Below are 26,370 nucleotides of genomic sequence, written 5' to 3'. Positions count from 1 at the left end.
GAACAGTTAAACTCATGTCTATAGACAGAGAGCAGATTAGCAGTCGGTTCTCTGGAGATGTAGAAGGGGAGCAGAGATAAGGCAAGAGGGGGCACCAGGAAACTTCTGCAAATGATGAATATGCACATTATCTTGATTGTGGGGATGTTTCTAGGGTATGTGTGTATGTTTGTTTTTTGTCTATGTATTTGTTGTATGCCAATTATACTTCAATAAAATTCCTTCAAAAAAAAGGAAGAAAAAAGTCATCCTAGGCATTTATCCATTTGTCACTAGAATGTAAGCTCCATAAAGACAACATTTTAAAAATCTGTTTTATTAACTACGTATTCCCAATACTGACATATATTAGTACTTAAGAAATATGTCTGATAAATGGAAGACAGAAAAATCAAAATAGAACTATGAATCAAAAGAGGAAAACTCCATTTAATTTCATTTCAAGCACTACTAAGCTAGCGTATAATAAAAATATCAATAATTTCTTAAAGAAATATATGCTGAGTTTACTTACGTGAGTCAAAGTAGTATTAGTTTTTTGCTTCTACTGAAATAATTTCACTGGTTGGTCTCTTAAAAATGTTCTAAGAATAACAAAACTTCTTTTAAACTAACAATAACAACAACTACAGCAAACACATAGCACTTACTGTGTCAGGCACTATTATAAGGATATAACAGATGGCAACTTATTAATCTTTATAAAACCTTATCAAGTAAGTTTATCTTTTTCTTATTTATAAACTGATTAGTAAGAGCTTTGACTCAGTAATTTAAAAATACCAATCCTTTATACTTCAGACGTTTCACTATTCTATTTGATTATTTAGATATTAGTTTATAAATCGGTATTTCATCCAAATTTGCTGAGCCCAAAACTTTTCCTTCCTTAGACCAGAACAAGGCCCTACAATCTTTCAGTACTGAGTTCAATAATTACCACTACTTATTAACTGGAGGAAATAAGCAAGATGAAGACATTTTGCTACTCAAGGGCAAAACTATCCTAGAAACACTCAGGACCCATTTACTTAAATATTCCACACTCAGTCATTTAATTTCCATGAATGTGGAAGAAAATGTTAATTCTCTTACCAGTTTCCTCTCACCCTTCTGTCTTGGGTGGCCCTACAGGGCACGGTTCATAGTTTCATTGAGTTAGACAAGGCTGTGGTCCATGTGATCAGTTTGATTAGTTTTCTGTGACTGTGGCTTTCATTCTGTTGGCCCTCTGATGGATAAGGGTAAGCAGCTCATGGAAGCTTCCTGATGGGAGAGACTGTGGGGGACACTGGGTCTTGTTCTAATGGGCAGGGCCATGCTCAGACAATCTTTAATCCAATTTTCTGTTGATGGGCAGGGCTGTGTTCCCTCCCTGTTGTTTGACCTGAGGCTAAACTACGGTGGAAATGAAGATAATGGCCACCTCCTTCAGAAGGTCCCCTGCATGCAGAGCAGCACTGAGTGCCCCCAACCCTGCAGCAGGCCACTGCTGACCCACACCTCTGCCGGAGGCTCCGGGACACTCACGGGCAAGTCTGGGTCAGTCTCTGGTGGGGTCACTGCTCCTTTCTCCTGGGTCCTGGTGCACAAGCTTTGTTTGAGCACTCCCAGCGTCTCTGGTAGGTGTGGGGTTTGATTCTAAACATGATTTCGCCCCTCCTACTGTCTTGCTGGAGCTTCTTCTTTGCCCTTGGATGTGAGGTATCTTTTTTCCGGTGGGATTCAACATTCTCCTGTTGACAGTTGTTCAGCAGCGAGCTGTAATTTTGGAGTTCTTGCAGGGGAAAATGAGTGCACATCCCTCTACTTTGCCATTTCCTCCGCCACGAATAGCACAAAGAAATGGAGCAGCCATCACAGTCAACAAGAGTCCGAAATGCAGTACTTGGATGCACACTCAAAAACGACAGAATGATCTCTGTTCATTTACAAGGCAAACCATTCAATGTTACAGAAATCCAAGTCTATGCCTTGATCAGTAAAGCTGAAGAAAATGAAGTTGAACGGTGCTATGAAGACCTACAAGACCTTCTACAGCTAACACCCAAAAAAGATATCCTTTTTATTACAGGGGACTAGAATGCAAAAGTAGGAAGTCAAGAGATACCTGCAGTAACAGGCAAATTTGGCCTTGGAGTACAAAACGAAGCAGGTCAAAGGCTAACAGACATTTACCAAGAGAATGCACTGGTCATAGCAAACACCCTCTTCCAAAAACACAAGAGAAGACTCTACACATGAACATCAACGGATGGTCAACACTGAATCAGACTGATTATATTCTTCGCAGTCAAAGATGGAGAAGCTCTATAGAGTCAGCAAAAATAAGACTGGGAGCTGACTGTGGCTCAGATCATGAACTCCTTTTTGCCAAATTCAGACTTAAATAGAAGAAAGTAGGGAAAACCACTAGACCACTCAGGTATGACCTAAATCAAATCCCTTACGATTATACAGTGGACGTGACAAATAGATTCAGGGGATTATATCTGATAGACAGAGGCCTGAAGAACTATGGACCGAGGTTCATGACATTGTACAGGAGGTAGTGATCAAGACCATCCCCAAGAAAAAGAAATGCAAGAAAGCAAAATGATTGTCTGATGAGGCCTTACAAATAGCTAGGAAAAGAAGAGAAGCTAAAGGCAAAGGAGAAAAGGAAAGATACACCCATCTGAATGCAAAGTTCCAAAGAATAGCAAGGAGAGATAAGAAAGTCTTCCTCAGCGGTCAATGCAAAGAAATAGAGCAGAACAACAGAATGGGAAAGACTAGAGATCTCATCAAGAAAATTAGAGATACCAAGGGAACATTTCATGCAAAGATGGGCTCAATAAAGGACAGAAATGGTATGGACCTACAGAAGTAGAAGATATTAAGAAGAGGTGGCAAGAATACACAGAAGTATACAAAAAAGATCTTCATGACCCAGATAACCACGATGGTGTGATCACTCACCTGGAACCAGACATCCTAGAATGCAAAGTCAAGTGGGACTTAGGAAGCCTCACTATGGACAAAGCTAGTGAAGGTATTGGAATTCCAGTTGAGCTATTTCAAATCCTAAAAGATGATGCTGTGAAAGTGCTGCACTCAACATGCCAGCAAATTTGGAAAACTCAGCAGTGGCCATAAGGACTGGAAAAGGCCAGTTTCATTTCAATTCCAAACGGCAATGCCAAAGAATATCCAAACTCCCACACAATTACACTCATCTCACATGCTAGCAAAGCAATGCTCAAAATTCTCCAAGTCAGGCGTCAACATCATGACAACTGTGAACTTCCAGATGGTCAAAGCTGGATTAAGAAAAGGCAGAGGAACCACAGATCAAATTGCCAACCACAGATCAAATTGCCAACATCCGTTGGATCATGGAAAAAGCAAGAGAGTTCCAGAAAAACATCTACTCTTCCTTTATTGACTATGCCAACACCTTTGACTGTGTGGATCACAACAAACTGCAAAATTCTTGAAGAGATGGGAATACCAGACCACCTAACCTGCCTCCTGAGAAATCTGTGTATGTAGGTCAAGAAGCAATACTTAGAACTGGACATAGAACAATAGACTCGTTCCAAATCAGTAAAGGAGTATGTAAAGACTGTATATTGTCAACCTGCTTATTTAATGTATATGCAAGAGTACATCATGCAAAATGCCAGGCTGATGAAGCACAAGCTGGAATCCAGATTGCTGAGAGACATGTCAATAACCTCAGATACGCAGATGACACAACCCTTATGGCTGAAAGGGAAGAACTTAAGAGCCTCTTGGTCAAAGTGAAAGAGGAGAGTGAAAAAGTTGGCTTATAGCTCAACAATCAGAAAACTAAGATCACAGCATCTGATTCCATCACCTCATGGCAAATAGATGGGGAAACAATGGAAGCAGTGAGAGACTATTTTCTTGGCTTCAAAATCATTGCAGATGTTGACTGCACCCATGAAATTAAAAGACGCTTGCTCCTTGGAATAAGTTATGACCAACCTAGACAGCATATTAAAAAGCAGAGACATTACTTTGCCAACGAAATCTGTCTAGTCAACGGTATGATTTTTCCAGTAGTCATGTATGGATGTGAGAGTTGGACTATAAAGAAAGCTGAGCGTGAAGAATTGACGCTTTTGAACTATGGTGTTGGAGAAGACTCTTGAGAGTCCCTTGTACTGCAAGGAGATCCAATCAGTCCATCCTAAAGGAAATCAATCCTGAATATTCATTGGAAGATCTGATGCTGAAACTGAAATTCCAATTCTTTGGCCACCTGATATGAAGAACTGACTCATTTGAAAAGACCCTGGTGCTGGGAAAGATTGAGGGCAGGAGGAGAAGGGGATGACAGAGGATGAGATGGTTGTATGGCATCACTGACTCAATGGACATGGGTTTAGGTAGACCCCGGCAGTTGGTGATGGACAGGAAGGCTTGGTGTGCTGCAGTTCATGGGGTTCCAGAGTCGGACATGACTGAGCGACTGAACTGAACTGAACTGATTCTGGGAAAGATTGAAGGCAGGAGGAGTGGGGGATGACAGAGGATGAGATGGTTGGATGGCATCACCGACTTGATGGACGTGAGTCACAGTAAGCTCCGGAAGTTGGTGACGGACAGGGAGGCCTGGTGTACTGCAGTTCATGGGGTTCCAGAGTCGGACATGACTGAGCGACTGAACTGAACTGAACTGATTCTGGGAAAGATTGAAGGCAGGAGGAGTGGGGGATGACAGAGGATGAGATGGTTGGATGGCATCACCGACTTGATGGACGTGAGCTACAGTAAGCTCCGGGAGTTGGTGACGGACAGGGAGGCCTGGCGCGCTGCAGTTCATGGGGTTCCAGAGTCGGGCATGACTGAGCGACTGAAATGAACTGAACTGATTCTGGGAAAGATTGAAGGCAGGAGGAGTGGGGGATGACAGAGGATGAGATGGTTGGATGGCATCACTGACTTGATGGACGTGAGTCACAGTAAGCTCCGGAAGTTGGTGACGGACAGGGAGGCCTGGTGTGCTGCAGTTCATGGGGTTCCAGAGTCGGACATGACTGAGTGACTGAACTGAACTGAACTGATTCTGGGAAAGATTGAGGGCAGGAGGAGTGGGGGATGACAGAGGATGAGATGGTTGGATGGCATCACTGACTTGATGGACGTGAGTTACAGTAAGCTCCGGGAGTTGGTGAAGGACGGGGAGGCCTGGCGTGCTGCGGTTCATGGGGTTCCAGAGTCGGACATGACTGAGCGACTGAACTGAACTGAACTGATTCTGGGAAAGATTGAAGGCAGGAGGAGTGGGGGATGACAGAGGATGAGATGGTTGGATGGCATCACCAACTTGATGGACGTGAGCTACAGTAAGCTCCGGGAGTTGGTGATGGACGGGGAGGCCTGGCGCGCTGCAGTTCATGGGGTTCCAGAGTCGGACATGACTGAGCGACTGAACTGAACTGAACTGATTCTGGGAAAGATTGAGGGCAGGAGGAGTGGGGGATGACAGAGGATGAGATGGTTGGATGGCATCACCGACTTGATGGACGTGAGCTACAGTAAGCTCCGGGAGTTGGTGAAGGACGGGGAGGCCTGGCGTGCTGCGGTTCATGGGGTTCCAGAGTCGGACATGACTGAGCGACTGAACTGAACTGAACTGATTCTGGGAAAGATTGAGGGCAGGAGGAGTGGGGGATGACAGAGGATGAGATGGTTGGATGGCATCACCGACTTGATGGACGTGAGCTACAGTAAGCTCCGGAAGTTGGTGATGGACAGGGGGGCCTGGCGTGCTGCGGTTCATGGGGTTCCAGAGTCGGACACGCCTGAGTTACTGAACTGATACTATTTATAGGAATATAAATTAATGCATCTAGTTTGGCCAGCAATGTGACACATATTTAAATATAAAAAATATTCACAGCAGTTCTATTTTTTGCATATATTTTATAAACACATTATAATAAAGTATTTAAAACTATGTTCAATGCAACAATTAATGTAACAGAAAAAAAAACAAAACAACCTAGGAAAATCATTAGGCAATTTGTGGTGTATCAACAGAACAGAATACAATTACAGCCATTAAGAATGACACAGACAAACAGCAACAGTTCTCAAACATGAATGTGCATTAAAATTCACCTGGAAAGAAAGTCAAAGTGAAGTCACTCAGTTGTGTCCAACTCTTTGGGACCCCGTGGACTGTGGCCTACCATGCTCCTCCATCCATGGGATTTTCCAGGCAAGAATACTGGAGTGGGTTGCCATTTCCTTCTCCAGAGGATCTTCCCGACCCAGAGATGGAACCTGGGTCTCCCGCATTGTAAGCAAGATGCTTTACCGTCTCAGCCACCAGGGAAGTCCAAATTCACCCGGTGAGCTAGGTAAAATGCCCACTGTCTCCAACCCCTGGGATTCTGATTCAGTAAAACTGAAACTGTGGTCCAGAATCTTCCTTTTTAGTAACACAGAGGATTCTGATTAAGGTGTCAACATTAGTCATTCTGAAAAATACTGGTTTGTAATAGTGGAAAAAGCAGTTTCTAGAACAATATGTATTCTATGATCACATTTATGTTTTTTAAAAATTAAACTACTTGTAGATATAAACAAGGATGATGTATACTTCAAAGTAAACATGTGGGGAAAAGTCTGGGAGGATATAAATTTGTAACAACAGTGACCTCTGTGAAAAAATAATATATTTGGGAATATGGGTATGAAAGAGAACTTTACTAGTTAACTCTATAAATATCTGTACTATTCGCATTTTTATACCAAAAATATACTTATGTATTACTTAAAATGTTAAGAAAATAAGCCATAATAAAAAGGTAAAGTATATTTTAATGTCATGAGTTAATATTAGTTACCTAAATGGAGACTCACTGTCAGGGGACGCTCAACTTTAAGGGAGCCAACATGCTGCATTTTCTCCCTTTGTGTGTCCTTGCTCAAGGACTCTCTGCTCCTTATCAGTTCCTGGAATACAGGAATGAGTAGAGCTGCAGGCAGTTCTCAGGACTGAGATCACGGGACGGAGCACCTGCTTGGATTCTCTTCAGTGACTCTCTTTAGCGACCTTGTGCTTAATAGACTATCCACTTTGTTGCAACTAGTGGGATTTCATTCTTTTTAATGGGTGAGTAATCATTTTACTGAAGATATATAAACATGCATTTCTGCTAATAAAATATCCTTGTTCCACTACAGACTTGGGTCCCTCGCATCCTTCTTTCTGTCTCTGGCTAATTCTTTGGAGTGTGGAAACCTATCAAGCTCACTTTCTTGCCTGGGCTTTCAGGACCTCCTTGAGAGGACGCCCTGAGTCTTCGTGAGCGGTACAAGTCCTGTGTGTGGGCTTTATTGGTTTTCCACGTAACCCGAGGGATATTGCTCTTTCTCTTTCATCAACTCCAGTCCCCAGCTCCTGGTCTGTAAAAGATCACAACAACTCACTTTTGTAGGATTATCAACTAATAATATAACAAGCTGGTGGTGTTTCTTTTTTTTCATATTCCTTTATTTATTTTTAATTGAAGGATAATAGCTTTACAGAATTTTGTTGTTTTCTGTCAAACATCAATGTGAATCAGCCACAGTATTTCTTAATTACTCTTTACCACCAGGCAAGACATTCCTCTTTTTATTTCCTTCCTTTTATATTTTTGTGGGCATACATACATCTTCTCTGCAGTGTGGTAATAGTTCCCTTCCCACTCTAGGAAATTGCCTCTCCACAATACTAGGTCTCGTTTTCCAGCTTATACTTAGAGTGAAAATCCTCAGGTATGGGTTTGGTAATATCCTCTGCTGGCTCAGACAGAAGAACCTGCCAGCAATTCAGGAGCCCCGGCTTTGATCCCTGGGTTGGCAAGATTCCCGGAGAAGGAAATGGCTACCCACTCTAGTACTCTTGCCTGGAGAATTCCAAGGACAGAGGAGCCTAGTGGGCTACAGTCCATGGGGTTGTAAAGAGTTGGACACAACTGAATAACTAACACACACAAATATAAGTAGTAAGGAACTTTTCCTTTGTGTGGTTTCCCAAGGGTAGAACACCAATGGGTGAAACAAGTGGGACTCTCTTTCTTAAAAGAAGCGATGGTGGTATTTGGGAGCACGGCCTGGTGTGAGGACTAAGGACTATTGACTTCAAATAGGAATTACCTCACAAGTTTAAAGTTGACAAGTTATCTACTGAAGCAGAACATTATGATGGCGTTTACTATTGCAGCATGGTTATCATTGCATGAAGCTAATTAGATAGTAATTACACACTTATAGATTTCTAGGTAACCAGGAAACAGTTCTGTGTATTTTGCATTTTGGCATCACAACATTAATTAAAACACAAACAGCCATATAATTAACATATTACATTATAATGTATGAATCACAACAAATTATCTTACTAATGAATAATAATTTTAGCTTCAATTATTCTTAAAACCTTTATAGAGTTAAGAATTATTTCATTTCTAACTCATTTTGACTCTCCTAAGCAAAATGACTGGAGAAGACAATGGCACCCCATCCAGTGCTCTTGCCTGGGAAATCCCATGGACGGAGGAGTCTGGTGGGCTATACAGTCCATGGAGTCGCCGAAGAGTTGGACATGACTGAGCAACCTCACTTTCACTTTTCACTTTCATGCATTGGAGAAGGAAATGGCCACCCACTCTGGTGTTCTTGCCTGGAGAATCCCAGGGACGGGAGGCTGGTGGGCTGCCGTCTATGGGGTCACACAGAGTTGGACACGACTGACGTGACTTAGCAGCAACAGAAAGCAAAATCACACAACCAGCAGACCCTTAGCAGTATCTTATAGACTCAATTTAATAGCTAGAAGAGGGAAACAATCAATCCTCACTTGCTTAATTTTACAGATGAGGAAAAAAGTCACAGTGATCCTAGGTGGTCTCTGACTCTAAAAGTCCAGTGTTATCCACTGCAGATGCTGTCCCACCAATTCCCTTTCTAAAATTTCCATTACTCTTTCACATAACTGTTCATTTCCACCTAGATTTATGCCTGTGATAATGAAATTTATTCTAATCAACAACTGAGTAATTTTATCACATGCATCAAAAATCCTACTTCCAAACTGATCCATCCAGGAAGCTTTCTCTGACTCCAAGGATAAAAATTTCAGTCTGCAGCACTATCAAATCATCCAAGAAAAATCTTCCCTCTGTGTTTATTTAGCAGCACTTACATATATTTTCTTAACTCAAACCAGGTCGCATGATCTGTGCCAAGCATTTTTTTCAATTCATAAGCTTTTATAAATATTTAATTTGAAAATATTAAATAAAAAGTAACATAATATGTTGATTTTATGGACAAGAATAAAATTATATGCAATTAGGGCTGTACTAAAAATTACTAACAACCTTCTTCAACTATCCCCTCACCTGTATCTAGAAACCCTCAGGTAACTTCCAGCTTTGTAGAGGAAGAAGGCGGCTATCCTATCCATCTGCAGCAGTTAACACCACCTCCAGCTGAATCCTTTGTTGACATTTCACACTGCTTACCAATTTAATTCATTTGCCAAAGGAGATGTGAGGTGTTTCTGTGTGAAAACAACAGTTCTGAGAAGACAGGTCGCCTTCATGTCTAGGACACCAAAGTCGTGCAAGACCACAAAGCTGGCGCCCAGGGTCAGTGAGTGCACCTGCTGTGAGATGCCCTGCCCCGCCCCACACTCGGGCAGTAGACCGACTCGACAGTCAACCAAGGAACAGAAGCTGAGACCATCGAAACAGAAATACTCCTTCTAAGTTTCTCCTCCAAACTAAATAATTAATCACTGGGCAAATGATTTGCCTTATTCAAGCTGAAGATACAGGACATATCTTAGAAGAAAAACATTCCAAAATAGCTTTTCAGGTAATAAAACTCCAATATGGGGTTAGAGTCCCATGGGTGATAGAGGAAAGAAACAAAAAAAATTAAAATTAAGAATGCATGCACGCTGAGTCGCTTCAGTTGTGTCCGACCCTGTGCGACCCCATGGACAGCAGACCACCAGGCTCCTCTGTCCAAAGTATTCTCTAGGCAAGGCTACTAGAGTGGGTTGTGATTTCCTTCTCCAAAATTTAAGAATAAAAGTATTCAAACATTCCATTGGCTTAAACTTTCCCAAGTAGAGCATATTAGTTTAGATATAGAATCTAAGAAGGATTGAATCAGTATTTTCACATGAATTTCTGTAAACTGATTCTAAGAAAAACTTTAAACTATCATCAGTGTAAACTGGGGCCCAATATTCATGCCCAATATTTTAAATTAGAATATAAACCTTTTGTTGCTAAAAAAAAAAAGCAAAAACTTAGACCTTGCATATACTGAAAAGAAACAAAATACATATGCCAAGGAGAAAAACCGCTCCAACACACATTAAGCCTTAAAATTCAATTTTTCTTTTATTTTATAGGAAAATGCATATTTTACAATAGATCTGTATGTCAATAAAACTGTATTAATAATAAGTCTTCAGTCATAGCCTTTAAGCAAAAATTTGTACTCCTAATACAGTGTTGATTTGTTTTACCTATACCAGCCATAACTTCTTTTATCCAATTTGTAGACTAAATTTGATTCCTTGAATGTTTCACAGAAATTATTATATAATACTTAATGTATAATGACTAAACAATATTTAGAAATAATTATTGAAAAATTTGAAACAAACACTACTTCGTATTTGTTATTTTATTTCATTTTATTTTAAGTGTACTCAAGGATACTTACTTGATATAGAAGGTCTTTCTGAGGCAAAGGGGGAGATTGTTCTTCATACATAGGAGGTGGTTTATGTGTGGGTGGAAGGTCGATCCTGCATGAAAAAGTTTAAAAAATATGATTACCACATTTCACAAAAGACAAAACAACAAAACAAAAAAAGGAGGAGGAGCCATCAAGAGTCTCTTAAGTTTTGAGAATATTTTCCTCATACTAATATTTGTATTAGTATACATGTTTAATTCAGTTCTTACATTTCCATTAATCATATTTGGAAAAAAGTAAACTAGCTTTACAGGTTCTAATGTTTAGGAGTAATCTGAAATAAACAATTCTTCAAAAAATTAAAAAAAGAAGCAACTCATATAGAAGCACTTTTTGAAAACTGTTATTAAGCAAGCAATCTAGTGTATAATGGCTTCCTTGGTGTCTCAGTCGGTAAAGACTTCACCTGCGGTGCGGGAGACCTGGGCTCGATGCCTGGGTTGGGAAGACCCCCTGGAGGGGTCATGGCAACCCCCTCCAGTATTCTTGCCTGGAGAACCCCCATGGACAGAGGAGCCTGGCGGGCTACAATGCGTGGAGTCACAAAGAGTCTGACAGAACTGAGCGACTAAGCGCAGCACTAGTAAATGACTAGTTAAGTACTGCATATTTTTCACACTTGACCATGCGTACCAACATTTTAAAATAGTCAACTGTGTGATGGAAAACACTTTCATCCAAATTGTCATAACAGTGATTTGAAAGACGTAGGGCTTCCCAGGAGGTGCTACTGGTAAAGAACCCGCCTGCCAACACAGGAGACATAAGAGATACGGGTTCAGTCCCTGGGTTTGAAGATCCCACACAGGAGGCCATGACAACCCACTCCAGTATCCTTGCCTGGAGAATTCCACGGACACAGGAGTCTGGCAGGCTACAGTCCATAAGGGTCACAAAGAGGAGGACATGATTGAAGCGACTTGGCATACACACACACAAGACTGTATCTTAAAATGGTTATGAAAAAATAAGTTTATACTACATTTTGGAAACACTTCTAAAATTAGTTTTCAAAAGCCATGGTCACCCTTAGAACAGTGATCATGTAAATTAAGATTTTCAGTCTACAAACCACTATAAATCTTACCACCCGAAACAAACAGACTATTATATCCTCGGGGAATGCATTTACCTTTGCCAAAATGACCTAAACTACTAAAAAAGTATTTTCATATATTTTTAAATTGTTATATTATGACAAAAATAGAATTAAAAATATCTTGTAGCTTTCTGCATTTTAGAATGCAGCTTTTTATACAGACTCTTACTTTTGAAGATCACAGATAACTACTTTTCAGTAATTAAGATTAGCAAATCAAACAAAAATTTACCTATATTAAGAGATAAAGAGCATGAAAGCTATAGAGGCCAAAGTAATTAAAAATTCTCAGTAGTCTAATAACTTCTCAATGTGGTCATGAAATAATATTTTAAATGATTAGAATTCAAACAATAAAATAAATTACATGTATTACTAGCCTACTAGTAAAGTATGTTTTTGAAATTATAGAAGAGCTTGAGATAATTCAGCAACTAATACAAATTTAACCACAAACTAGTTAGTTACTCTTGAAATATTAAAGAAATTCGGTCTTGCAGGTAAGAGACTGGAAGAGTCCTTTACAGTTCTTTTATTTAAAGTAATTATTTCCTTTAATGTAATAAAAATTACAGCAAATGTATAGCTCCAAGGTGCCATAAGTCATGTAGGTGAGAAAACCAAGGTTCATGGAGGTGATTCGTTCATGGTCATACTATTAACTTGGTCATAACAGAGCTGAGACTAATACCCAGGTGCCCTTAACCCCAAAAGATTCGTTCTCTAACTGTGCCAGATTAGAGACGCAAAGACATACACAAGGCATTTATGAAGACAGAAGTACTTCCTTTGAGAGCTAGCCTTATATCTTCATATAAAAACACTAATAACCACACAAGAAATAATGCCATTTGTATAGAACTTCACAGTTCATAAACAACATCATCTATTCTACTCTTATTAAAGCCATGAGAGGGAAGCAGGAAAAGTATTATTTACATTTCACAGGTGAAGTAACAAAAGCTGCTGATGGAATTAAGTGAACTGGGACATAAGTCTTTTGACTATACAACAAAGTGCAATTTCTTTTTTATAACTCTAATGATTAGGTCCAAAACATTCCTTTCTCTTTAAATAAAAAAGATGCACATTTTGTAATTCACCAAAATCAAATTTAAGATAAGAACTTTAAAACTCAACGTATCTAATGACTTGGCAGCTGAAAGTTAAGTTACATCTATACATAAGACAGGCATATACAACCTAAAGAAGTAAACTTCTAAGACTTCTGTATCTGTCTTTCAACTACTTCATTGAAGACTCGCATCTTTACTCAGAAGGCAGGACAACATAAAGGGTTATTATGCTACCATTTGCAAAGATGTGTAATATACTGTAGGGAAAAAAAAAAGGAATATACTTGTCTCTAATAGCCCCTTGCAACTGTTTATTTACCAAGATGTAGTTTGAGACTTTCTGATAAAACTAGCCATCTTACAGATACCTATCTTTATTTCTATCCCTCAGACACTTTTCATATGAGTAGCTGTAATGATAAAGACTGACACATACTGAATTTTCATAGTTGAACACCAGCAAAAAAGTTACCTACACTTTGTCGAGGTAGGCTGGTCTCTTTTTTCGAGGAGTCAACAGCACAGTCAGGAAGATGGCAATGATGAAGAGGGCAAGGACAGCTCCAATTACAGCTCCAGCTACGGCTATAGAAGAGGTCTGCTTAAATGGAACATCTGTAAAGTAACAAAAATTAGGTCTTTCAAGCAATTTTACAAAGAATTCTCACATTCCTGTCCTCTGATTTCTACAATGTGCAAGAAAGTTATTCAACCATAAGCTCAGAAGACCCCAAACTTGATGTTACTTTTTAATGCTAACACTTTGCAAGATGTAACCTTAGTACTCCAACTTTAATTTTTTAAAGTTATGAAAAGAATATCCCCCGTCACGTATGAATGAGTGAATCGACAGTCTATGGGCAAAGAATGTCTTAAGAAGCAAAGAAGGTGAAAACTAATTTCTTATTCTAAAAGATGATAAACAAACAAAAAATATTCAGTATGCTTTAATGCAGTTAGCCAACACAATATTCAGCTTTTATTATATTAAAAGAAATTCTATTAAAGAAACCAAAAATCTTCAAGAAAGGGCAAAATAACACTAGAAAACAGAAAATATCCTGGCTCTAATAATAAACAGTCAAAAACTGACACTGCAAAATTTAAGTTTTTAAAACAGAAATGTGAATAAAACAGTACTTGCTGCAGATAATTTCCCTTAATTAACACACATGTAATACATAGTACACTTTTAAGATAGTGTCTCTACTACAAAATTATATAAATTCTTCCCCATCTCCTGGCTACACACTATACAATTTCTGAATACCAATTTCTCATTTCCAGCCTGTATCATAAAAATTTTCTAAGAAAGGATTTTAAAAATGTATTTAGTAGTTAGCATTTCACACAATTTTTTTTAAAAAAGTCACCGTATTTTATGAACTCCCAAGTAAAAGACTTTACTAAAATTATTTTCAAATATAAGTATTATGGATATGACAAAACCATCAATCCTTATGTATAGGTATTATTTTGACAATTTCAGCCATATTACATCCAATAACTAAATTTTGCAGAATGACCTATCAGTTACAAAAAACCTTCAATATATTCAATAGAACATTCTATAAATGAAGATACTTCTGTTCTAAAGCAAATGTTCTGCCCAAAGTCAGTCAGTCAATGAACAGGAGAGAACACAGCATGAAATAAAGCTAGGTTAGGACAATGTTATAAACCTCTACCCTACCCTTTCGGGGAAAGAATGGTTTTTTGCAACATCTAACATAATCCCTTCTTTTGGGTCCCCTACTTGGAAATAAAGAGCTCTTTGTCTTCAAGTAAACTGATGTTCACATACATCCTTAAATAGTTACTACTGGACTCCAGACATGACAAATTTAAATAGAATCAAAGCACTATCAGTTTTGAAATATTTCACCTACTTACCATCATAGCATTTCCAAATATAGTGTATTTAGGAGTATTTTTCAACTGTTTTTATTCAAATGTGAGTCATGTGATGTTTTAGATTGCTAAAAAGAATGTTTCACTTCTTTACCAATTATACAAATTTCCTAGCAAACTAACATCTTGGGTTTGTTAACATGTCATTTTATTAGTTTTATTTTAGACTAAAAATCTCATACCAATGAGTGCCAAGTAACCAATTTCAACAATAACTCAAATACTGAATAGAATCTAAAAATACACAATTATTGTAACCAATATAACCAGCTTCATCATTCAAAATGTTACCCTTATTTGCTAATACATACCTGGTTCATCATTCATTGTTGCTCTTATCTCTAACCAGTACTAACTCCATTTAAATATGTGCTACATGAGAAAAAAAATTGAAAACCAAGCCAAATATACTCTGCTTTTATAAATGTAGAAGAGCCTTGGGTTGATTTAGGGCTAATCTTCTCATCTATACTATCACTTTTTCCCACCATATAAATTATAGTTCCGTATTCAGGTTTTAACAATAGGCCAATTGAAACCTTTTAAGGTGACAATGCAAAGGTTATTTGAGAAAATCCTCATGTGTCAAGTATGCTACCTATTTCACACTAAAGTTTCCCTCTAAGAGATGTTTTTCTGTTCCTAAGGAGTAAAGTGACCCTATCACTTTTGCCCAACTATGGAGAATTTAAATTTGAGTGTTCTTACTTTGATGATAATGACAAAGTTATACCATTTATTTATAATAATAAATATACTATATTTATAATAATATTTAATAGTATTTATATTTATAACAATATATTTATAACTTATTTATAATAACTTGATTATATTACTAATAACTTAATTAAAAATAACTTGTTTATAATAATACTCCTGAAATTATTTTTCAAACACTCAGGTTACTTTTTGAATGTAATTAGTCCAAATTAAGATTTTCAAGGTACACTATAAATTCATCAAACCTCACATCTCCTAAAAGAAAGCCTTTCATTTAACCTTAGCATTATTAAATTTGGTAGTGCTTTGTAATAAAACAAAATCAGACTTTTAATATCCTAACTCTGAAAATGTACTATTTTTAATATCCTGAAGTTAACTCTGAAGTCTAAATAGATACGATTCTTATTTAAATTATGGTCTACTTATCTAATTTTGTCCTGCTTTAGAATTCCATAACTGAGAGTTGACTCTATGTATACCATCACTCTTCCTTCTATCTCAATAAATATTTGAGCATATTTATTTCACTTGGCTCCCATTATCCTTTAATAATGTCTAACATCTTTTTGCACGCCTCTTCTTAGTATGAGAACATGCTAGTAAGTGCTAAAATAAGAAACTGGAAGAAAAGTTAGGTATGAATCCATTTACCAACTGGATATCCTACTCCACACAGGTAAACTAATTATGTCAAGTATATACATGCCATAATTTCATGCTTCCTTTTTGATTTTTCAATTCTTCAAATCTTTAATTAAGAAAAGAAGAAATTATACATTTCAGAGATTAAGATTTTAAAGGTATTAACAAGTGATGAACACTAGTATGAAATGTAAATGAAAAGCTGAAATTTTTTGCATTCAAGTCAAAGATTTTTGACAAAATTTGAGAATTTAGCCCCAACACTGCCTCCCCACATCCCTGCCCACATAATCTACATAGTCTCTATACTCCAACAAAACCAGAAGGAAAAAAAAAATTAAGTAAGCCAATGTATAAAAATTTGGTATTTTTAAACATCAAGCTAGTTTACTGAGTGATTGACATAAAGCAACATTATCTTACCATCACTTAAGGAGATGTTCTACTAAATCTAATTATATGTTTAGAAGCAGCAGAAAACAAAGGGACAAACATTCAAATATTTAGCATTAAAGGATTGGTGCACATCTCCCAAAAGAACATATTCCTGTTATCATGGCAGCTTATGAATCCATATACATTGGAAACCACCTCCAAAAACAGAAAAACAGCATTTCTCAGTACAGCCGAAGTATACTATCCATAGAAATATAGAGACACCATATATTTGTCTTATGGAGAAAACTACCAAAAACCAGTTACCAATAACTTTCATTATTTTTTGAAAAATATAAATATTACAGATATTAGATTGAACTAAAGTCCATGTTATCACTGTGTATATAAGTGAATAAAATCTACATAAAAGCTATTCAAACATGTGCCTACTTAATTCACATCTGAGACTGAGGCACTTTTATAGTTTTGAAATTAAATACTATTCTATAGACTAAAATATGTGTTTCTGGCAATTTGCTAAAACCATTTTAAAATGAGTACAGAAATCTATAGTCCCTTATTATACTTATGTTAAAACACCAAATCTTAACAGTTAACTGAAACATCAAAGTTTCATCCCTTTTTCTTCATTTCATTCACCAAAACTTATGTAATCCCCATCAACTGATTCACAGCTTAATATGATACTCTACAAACTTATCTTCCCAAATTTTATTTGGGTGTAAAATACAAAAATATTCCCATACTACATGTCACTGTATTACCAATTTTCCCCTAAATATGCCCCACTCTCACTTTTCATAAAAAGCCCTTTTTAACACTTATATGTTCAATATGACATCTAAGCCTCTATATCCATCCATATATTTATCTCACTACTTTTTAAAGAAGGTCCTCTATTTGGATCAGGAGGGTCTCCTTAGATTTTCATCCAACAAATTACCAATCCTAACCTACTCTGTGTCAGGTCTTGTTCTAAGTGCTAGGAATGCAAGGGTAACTTTTACAGTCCCTCTCCTCACCATAGAAAACAAAATCCTCAAACAGTGTTGGACAATCCATAAAATTATTTATTTTCCAGTGAAGTATAGACAGAAATGATCACTTATCTAAGAATAAACGAGAGGGAGCCGGCGTTTAATAAAAACCGGCATTGTACTAATGTGGGTCGGCACTGGCAGCCCTGCTAGGTCCACGCATCAGCGGGCACCGGCCGCACAGGGCACCCAGAATATCCCGTGGGGAGTGTGGAGTCGGACAGTCCCGGGTTACAGTAGACAGTCACATCTTCACTTGGTTGTTCCCCTCATCACAGTCTGCATCTTGTGAGAGACATATTATGACATATGGGAGCTCAGCTGAACTAAAACTTTATCTAGATTTAACACAAAACCAAAAATGTAAAGGAGGCATGACATGGGTGCTCTATGTGACAAGTGAACATCTGACTCATAAACCAAGTGAGGGTGTCAGCACGAACCCACGTTATACACTAGTAAGCGTTCACTCTTGGCAAATGTCATTCCTGCAAAGAACTGACAGATGAACACCAATAACACAGGCACAAATAATAAAACAGAATCCTCCAAAATGGCAATGCAAATATCTTACTCCTAACACCTAAACTGCATGTTACATTATGAAATAAAACCATGGAAACCTAATTAGATGTGACAAATCAAGCCCCCTCAGATAAACTAATTAGAAACCAAATAAAATATACATTTAGATTCACTCCTCTCTAACAACAAACCTCACCCTAAACCCATACTGTGCTGAAACAGCTAATGTGAGGGTGATTAGCATTGACAATGGAAAACCAAACACCATGAACAGGAAGACTAGCGCTAAAAACAGTAGTTGGGATGAAAACTGTTAAGGTCCCTAAAAATGTACATCTTTCATTTGAATCTACTTGTTTCTGAGAGGTAACTGAGCTTTCATATATAAAAACCAGTGTCAAAATAACTCAACATGGACTTAAAACTCAATCACTGAATCAAAAAGTGTAAAACCAAGGTGAAAAAACAAATGAAGCACATTCAATCATACAGCTTTTCTCAAAAATGTTTTAGTGAGGAAAAAAGTTAACTTTCAAAATGAGGTACTATTATATTATTTACTCAAAGATTCCTCTTTTAGTGAAAATAATTAATCTTTTAAAAATGTTAATCAAATTTAAAAATTTTCACTTTTGAGTATTTTATAATGCATATAGCAAACTTCTATGGTAGCACACATATAATTTAAACTCTACATATGAGGAGTACATACGAATTCTTAACTGATACGTATAGTCTTTTCAGTTGAAGACCACTGATCTAGAGAAGACAGATAATAACTAGAATAATGTAATATTATAGTAGAGGAGATGTAAGTTGATAAAAAAAAGAATTATAAAGAGCAGTTATTAACTCTGAAGGGAAAAGTTTCATTAAGCTATCATTTGAACTGGACCTTGAATACAGACTGACTTTCCAGTATGGCAAAAGGAGGAAACGGAATTTCAGGTCAAGGGAGCAGCATGAACATAGTTACTAAGACATCAAAGTACATGGTATGGTAAAAAACAGAATTAATAGATCTAGATGTTATGTAGGTTCCCTGTCAGTAAGTCTAGGCTTTGAGCATCAAATTGTTGCTAATATTGTGCAAGAAAACCAGGTACTATGTGCCTGATAGAGGAACAAACCACCACTTAAGAAGTAATCTTGCTCCCAAAAATTAAACATTAATCTTGTCAAGGCTCTAGATCTCTCAGGAGATGCAAGCAAGAGGTGCAAGCAACTGGCACAATCCAAACTGGAAAACTGCAGGACAAATGAAGCTATTTCTTCCCAAGAAATTGCATGGGAGAAGTGTGGGAGTGGGAAACAGCACATAAAGAACACACAGATTAAAAGGCATTTCAACCAACCAGTATATGGATCATATTTGGTTACTAGCTAAAACTGCAAAAAGAGATGATTAGAAATTTGAACAGTAACTGGATACTTGATAATAGGAATGATTCATTTCGGTAGAGTAATGAATCTATGGTTACTTTTTCTAAATGTTCCTTATCCTTCAAGTTACAGACTGACATACTTAACAGATGAACTAACAATAATGGCAGGAGGGATCATGCAGACAGGAGTTTAAATGAAACAAGACTGACCATGAATGGACAATAACTGAAGCAGGGACATGAACACTCACTTCATTATTCTGTCTTACTTGTGCATATTTTTAAATAATTTTTTTAAAAAGTCAAAGCCTCTAGGTTTTGTTACCTCTAACTTTTAGATCAAACTGTCCCTTCAACACGAGGTTTTTCCTGAGATATTTCTCATAACTGAGACTGTGAAAATTAGGGTATCATGTCCATGTAGAAATAATATGCATGAACAGGAATGAGGTCTTGAATTAGTCTCAAGTTTTGAGAATAACTTACACTGTACTAAACTTTCACTAGGTTTCATCCACAGTGCCCAGCCAGAATAAACAGCCAGTTGGTTGGCCAAAAAGTTCATTCTCGTTTTTTCTGTAACATCTTATGGAAAAATATAAACGAACTCTGTGGCCAACCCAAGGCAACTGAAATAAAACATCACAAAACTGAATCATTTTATCCTTCAACATCGAAATGAACATGATATTATCAAGGTTCAAGAAAAGAAATGACCCCAAACGTAGGTATACAGCAAAAGCTTTTGTAAGCAATTCTTGGTTTTAAGCTCCTGATGGAAATCTATCACAACTCAATTCAAAGTAGATACACTTTTTTAAAAAACAGTGCTTATTGGAAGATAACAGAAGAAAACAAATGCATTAATAGAAACAATCTAAAAACAAAAGTTGGTATATTCTGTACACACTCAATGATTCTTTTGTGCATGAATTTTTATTGGTATAATAAGAATGAAATCAAACTTAATCCAGTCTTTATTAGTATAATAAGAATGAAATCAAACTTAATCCAGTCAAATTGTACGTATTTGGGGGGAAAAAAAAACTGTGCTGCTTGCTCTAAAACAGTTTCAAGTTTAGAGGAAAAGTGTATCATAATTTTATTTTAGTTTAAATATTTTAGGCTTTCAAGTTTTTAATTTTTATTTTATTTTGTTGTCTACACCATGCAGCATGTGAGGGCATGTCGACCTTGGTCTCTGACCAAGGACTGAACTCAAGCCCTCTGAAGTGGAAGCACAGAGTCTAAACCACTGGCTTGCCAGGGATCCCTGTACTATAATTTTTAAGGTCAGAATAAGGAGAAGAATAAGAATCAATGTTATTCCTACTTGAAGCAGCTCATAAGCTGTAAGGTAAAAACACTAAATGCCAACTTAAAAAATATCTTATGGAATTTGTTAATTCCAAACTGAAAATTAATATATAAAAAACTGATGTCAAAGTCACAGCAAAACATTTAAAACATTTTAACTGCTAGGGCTAAAGAGATAAGACAATTTATGACTGTGGGGACTGTTACTGATTATATGTATATATGAAATAGGAATTCTATGATTAATTAAAAGTAAATTTTATAATGGTTAACATACCCAAACAGTTCCTCAAATTTTATTTAACTGTATCCTTAACCTGGTATGGTTTTGTTTGGAAAGAGAAATTAAATCTGTTTCTAATTCCACAAAACATCATTAATTAAAGGGAACTAGATTACAGAGACACACACACACGCAAACACTCTCTCTCTCTCTCTGGGGACAAAGAAGGTAATCCATAACCATACACTTGTTACAGAAATATGCCTCTAAAGAATTTTTTTAAAAAACTTTTATTTAAAGATTTGTTGCGCAGCTATTGGGGCTACCACCGGATAAGTAACTTGATTAAAAAAAAATCCCTGGTACAAATCAAAATTAAATATATCCCAACATACCAAAAATCTGAGAAAGGAGCTTTTTATGGATGATACATCAACAAGTAAATAAGAAAAACAATTCAATCTGTAAATAATTCCTGTTAAAAAATCAATATGGGCACCATTTCTTTCTTATACTTTACATTGATTACTTCCACACATTAATAACTTCTTGTTCATACTTTTGTTTTTAGCAGTATTTACCAAAAGCAAAATCAAACTCAAAATAGATGTTTTCACATCTAATATTGCTACATTTCTCTCAATTTTTGCACGTATACATTATATTTCCTACAGCCTCTTGTGCTAAACATTCAGCCAGGGATACCATTATAAAACTTTCCTATTTATGGCTATCAGAAGCAATACTACTACTGAAAAAGCTTAACGATTTCTTTAATGTTAGACTTATCAAATGGAAACCTTTCAGGCACATGGTAAAATACTAAATCTTTCAACTATAAAGTACTTCTCAAATATCACTTTTAAAGTTAACCCCTATCCTATTAGTTTCAAGACATTTCAATAAAAATGGAAAAAAAGGGAAAAAGAGTTGAATTAATCTCCACTGTACAAGTATTTTAACCAGTGTGAAAGAAAACTCTAAAGCGAATACAAAAATGAAAAACCAGCCCAAATACAAAGGTAATAAATATAAACATGGCCAAAATATAGTAAAACTATTCTGCCATCTTTTCCAAGAAGAGAGTAGGAGTTCAACTCATCAGTCAGCTGTGTACATTACTGATATTCAAAATTAATTTAACAAAATGTTTATTAATATGACTATGTTTACAAACAAGTCTCTATGTACAGTAAACATACATAAAGTTCTAATAAACAACAGTGCAATGCTTCAGAAAGTCTTAAGCATTAGTAGCAAATTCTTAAAATTCTGAAGTCTTTTAGCTTGCCAAATGCTTTGGATTAAGGATACAGAATATATCAAATACTCACTTGCAGTTTTCCATGTCACCCTCTACTGCCAAAAACAAAACAAACCAGCAAAAACTAAACAAACAAAAAGCCCTAACCACACAATGACCACAACTGAAAAGGAAATTCACGATCACTAAGCAGATATTTATACTTTTAAACACAGCTCCTGAAACACTGCTGACTTCCTTCAGATCAGACTCAGAGAGAGATTCATACGATGTTCTAAATGGGGTTACCCTTCTCAAATTCATACAACACTTCAGACCACTGTTCCAAAGATGAGGTTCTGATCCAAAAAGGCACAAGTTTACATCTTCCAAAGGAAAAAAGCTTCAGATTCACTTTCTATGGCCATATTATTACTAACATTTAAATTAAAAGTCACTTCAATCGTAAGAGTATTATCAAGAAAGTTTTTCTTCCAATGATTTGGATTAAAGAGTCTTAATATTTGCAGTGGTAAACTATATTTAAAACAAATATTTTCAACAGGACATCAGCGAATTTTACCTAATTGTACCCTTAATCAATACTTTACTATACTGAGCATTTGAGGGAGAGAAAGAAAATAGATTTCAAACTTCCACAAAATACTGCTAGTTAAAATAAACTAAGTTATAATCATTGAGATTAAAGCCTTCACTACTTGCAAAATTCTATGAACATGTTAGAACTTTGCCTTAAAAAAATATCTTTTTTTAGATCTGATGAGGATTGAGAAGGGGTAGGTTGAGAAGGCAAAAAAAAAAAAAAGTAACTACTTTGTCTTTATTAACAAAATAAGTCAATTTAGGGTTCTCCTACTAACTTCTATTTCAATTCCATGGCAAAACACCTAAAGGCAATTCTACAGTCCTTTTTTCAAATGAATAATCAACAGGAAAAATATGTTCTACGGGTTACAAAATAGTTGTCATTATTACAGTTGTATAGAATCCCACTGCAGAAGCAGCTTAATTACCTCACAAAGAAGATCCACATTTGAAGATTTAGGAAAGATTTCTTTTGCAAAAGATGCATGATTTTTGGAAAGAATAAACTTAATTATGTAAAAATCAAAACAAAAAACCTCATGATGTTTCCAGTTTTAATTGGAAAAACAAAAATCTTGAAACACATACAAACATTTAGGAGAAAAGAGGGGATGGTTTGACAACATCCATCAGCAAGTGTTAGTGACAGGTTCTATAACTAAGATTTTTTTCTTGTTAAATCTCAAATTTCCAAGTTTATTCTACTTTTTCCTATATATATTTACCCGTTTGAACAACATCAATAATAAATGACTAAAACAAGATGGTCTACCACATTCTTTGCACAGATTCTTATCTGAAACATCTGTCTTATGTTTTAAAAAATGGTACTCCAATGCTTGTTTGCTTGTTTACATGGTTTTCCATATAGTGAAATGCCCTCTCTACACTCTATTAAACTATGTACCATCTTCTCATTATTATTATTTAGCACATAAAGCATTAAAACAAACTACCACTTCATGTACCAACGTTCGCATGACAATATAAGCATTGTCCTCCAGAGATGAAAAAAAATTGTAATAATTATCATGTTTAAAAGGCATGTTTTTATTACTTTTAAATGTATTTTGGACAAAAATATTGATCAGCTAATTATGCTCTTCCACACATCATGTTCACCGAGTTTACTACCACAGTTTTTAGTGCAACAAAATACCTTTGAAAAGCCACTCTACAGTAATTATGGCAAGGCTCATTAAAATGCAGAGGTAAAGATTCCATTTGTATAGAAACATAGAAAACAATGTTTGAAAAGAAAAGGTGTTTCATCAAGCTGAATTTTTTGTATACTAAAAATATATATAAACATTTCTTGAATTAGTTTTATAGTCAATTTAGATGTAATATCATTTAGTGGTGATAAATTTTGAGAGGTATATGTTCAACAAACATTATACTTGAGATTATATAGTCTTAAGTAAACATTTAATACACAATGCCAAGGTAGTTTCCTTTTTTTTTTTGTTCCTTTAAATTTTTGTACCAAAAAGTCATACATTTAATGTTGACATTTCTTCTTACCTGTGTGCCTCAGACCAATAAAGTACTCTGCATTAAAATTTAAATCTTGAGACAGTAGTATAGCATTGAAAAAAAATTGTAAAGCAGCTCAGATACATTGAACCCAGATTTTACATTTCCATTTGTCAAATCAGAATATAAAAAGTAAGCTTGAAAATCAAGTTGAAAAAGCTTATTCTTCCCCCAAGAAAAAGTATGAACAATCTGAAAATGATCAACTAGTATGAATGAAACATTGTACATTAAGTCATATTTAGTGGTTGCTAAACATACCACTCCCTCCTGGAAATTACGGAACCATCTACATGTGAAACTAAGTCATCTTCATTTTCGTCATACGGTTCATCACTGACGAACTTCATTCCCATTTTTAGATCTTCGTAATAATCCATTGGTCTTTCAAACCTATTGAGATTTTCTACATTGTTCCACTGCGTTTTTTCAGGCTCTTCTAAATAGTCTTTCCGTATTAGATTGTTCACTGGATTTTTGTTTTCTTTTTTTACACTGTCTGGGTAAGAATCAAGCTCATCTTGCTGAAGAACATCTATTTGTGATTCTTTTTGCATATCTGATGGTGGAATGTAGTTCTTGGCAAAGTAGTCTCCACGAAACGTCCGTCTTCTCCTATAGCAGAATATTCCAGCCAAAACGCTTACAAGGACTATGAAGAGAGCCCCACCCACTACACTAGCAATGATGGTGCCGATCGTGTCATCCTTAATTGTTGCCAGAGTTGACAATGGGAAGGGCAATTTTTTTGGTTCTGTTGCTAGATCCTCGAAGTCAGCAGTTGAGGGATGCCACTGAATTGTAGGCTGAAGGGTGGTAGTAGTAGGAGGATCTAATGGAAAAAGTAAAGATAGACAAGACACAGAAAGGCAAAGAATGTCAATGCAGGCTGATTCAGCAGCAAGCTGAAAAGACAGCACAGTTAATGAAAATATATTCATAGTAACAATAGTTTTTCATTCTTAATTTAAGATCAGAGGGTAGTGATACTTCTATATATATATTTTTTAAATAACAAAATTGACACTAAGTCAGTTACCAATCACATAAGGGAAGTGAAAAATTATGCATGGTGTAAATCCTAAATTTTCTATTCCAAGTTTAAGCACAATATTGTACTCTAAGAAAAGTATTTTTTAAAATAAAGAGTATTATTTAAATGTTATATATATACTATACAGCTGGCTTAAGAATTATCATTATCAAAAAATTAAATCAAATCATTCAAATGTACATTTTCTTAGCCAGTACAGTAGCATAAGGAAATAACAGAATGATAAAGTAAAAGAATGAAAAAAATTCAAGTGTGTTTTCTTAATATCCATCTTTACCTAATAAAGTTAATCTTTATTAAGAGGTGAACTTATCTTTAAAAGAATGAAAAACTATAGATTGTTAAGTGGCCGTAGTATAAGCTGTTGGCTTAATAATTCTCTCAAAAATATTTTCCTTAAATAAAGAAAATGCTTTAAATTTTAGAAAGCATGTATGTAGTATATTCCATTATTTAGTGATTAAAAAAATAGAAAGTACATATTTATACTATGTTAGCCAATCATGGGCTATTGTCAAATGAGATTGACAAAGAAAAAACATGTTATAAAGTGTTACAAAAATATCATCATCATGTCTATATCCCATGGGTAAGATATCTGAACATTTAGGAAATTTGAGAAATTTCAACCATATCTGCAAAATTCAATGTCACATTGCTTTAGGATGGAGTCTCAAAAAGAGCAGCTAATATTTTAGAGAGAACATTCTAATGATACTTAAATATTAGATGCAAATGACCTTGTGTATTGCCATTAGATTATAGAGTAAATAGCCATTAATATTAAAAAGCAACTAAACATA

General features: G+C 35.9%; 1 protein-coding gene across 5 annotated transcripts in view; it reads right to left on the bottom strand.

Annotated features, from left to right (window-relative positions):
• Positions 1 to 26,370, bottom strand: part of NECTIN3 (nectin cell adhesion molecule 3) — a 134,544-nt gene that overhangs the window by 46,859 nt on the left and 61,315 nt on the right. For 2 of the 5 annotated variants that reach the window (XM_043449088.1, XM_043449089.1), the window contains exons 6-7: positions 13,440 to 13,578; positions 10,753 to 10,837 (exon numbers count right to left, since the gene is read on the bottom strand). In XM_043449088.1, coding sequence (XP_043305023.1) covers positions 10,753 to 10,837; positions 13,440 to 13,578 — 224 coding nt within the window. Of the gene's footprint in view, positions 1 to 9,394; positions 9,572 to 10,459; positions 10,838 to 13,439; positions 13,579 to 22,262; positions 25,346 to 26,370 lie in introns of those variants that run through there. The other 3 variants (XM_043449086.1, XM_043449087.1, XM_043449085.1) reach the window with 3 other exon arrangements.

This window comes from Cervus canadensis, chromosome 27, assembly GCF_019320065.1.
Source record: "Cervus canadensis isolate Bull #8, Minnesota chromosome 27, ASM1932006v1, whole genome shotgun sequence".
NCBI classification, from domain to species: domain Eukaryota; kingdom Metazoa; phylum Chordata; class Mammalia; order Artiodactyla; family Cervidae; genus Cervus; species Cervus canadensis.
This window is presented reverse-complemented; position numbering and strand designations above follow the sequence as displayed.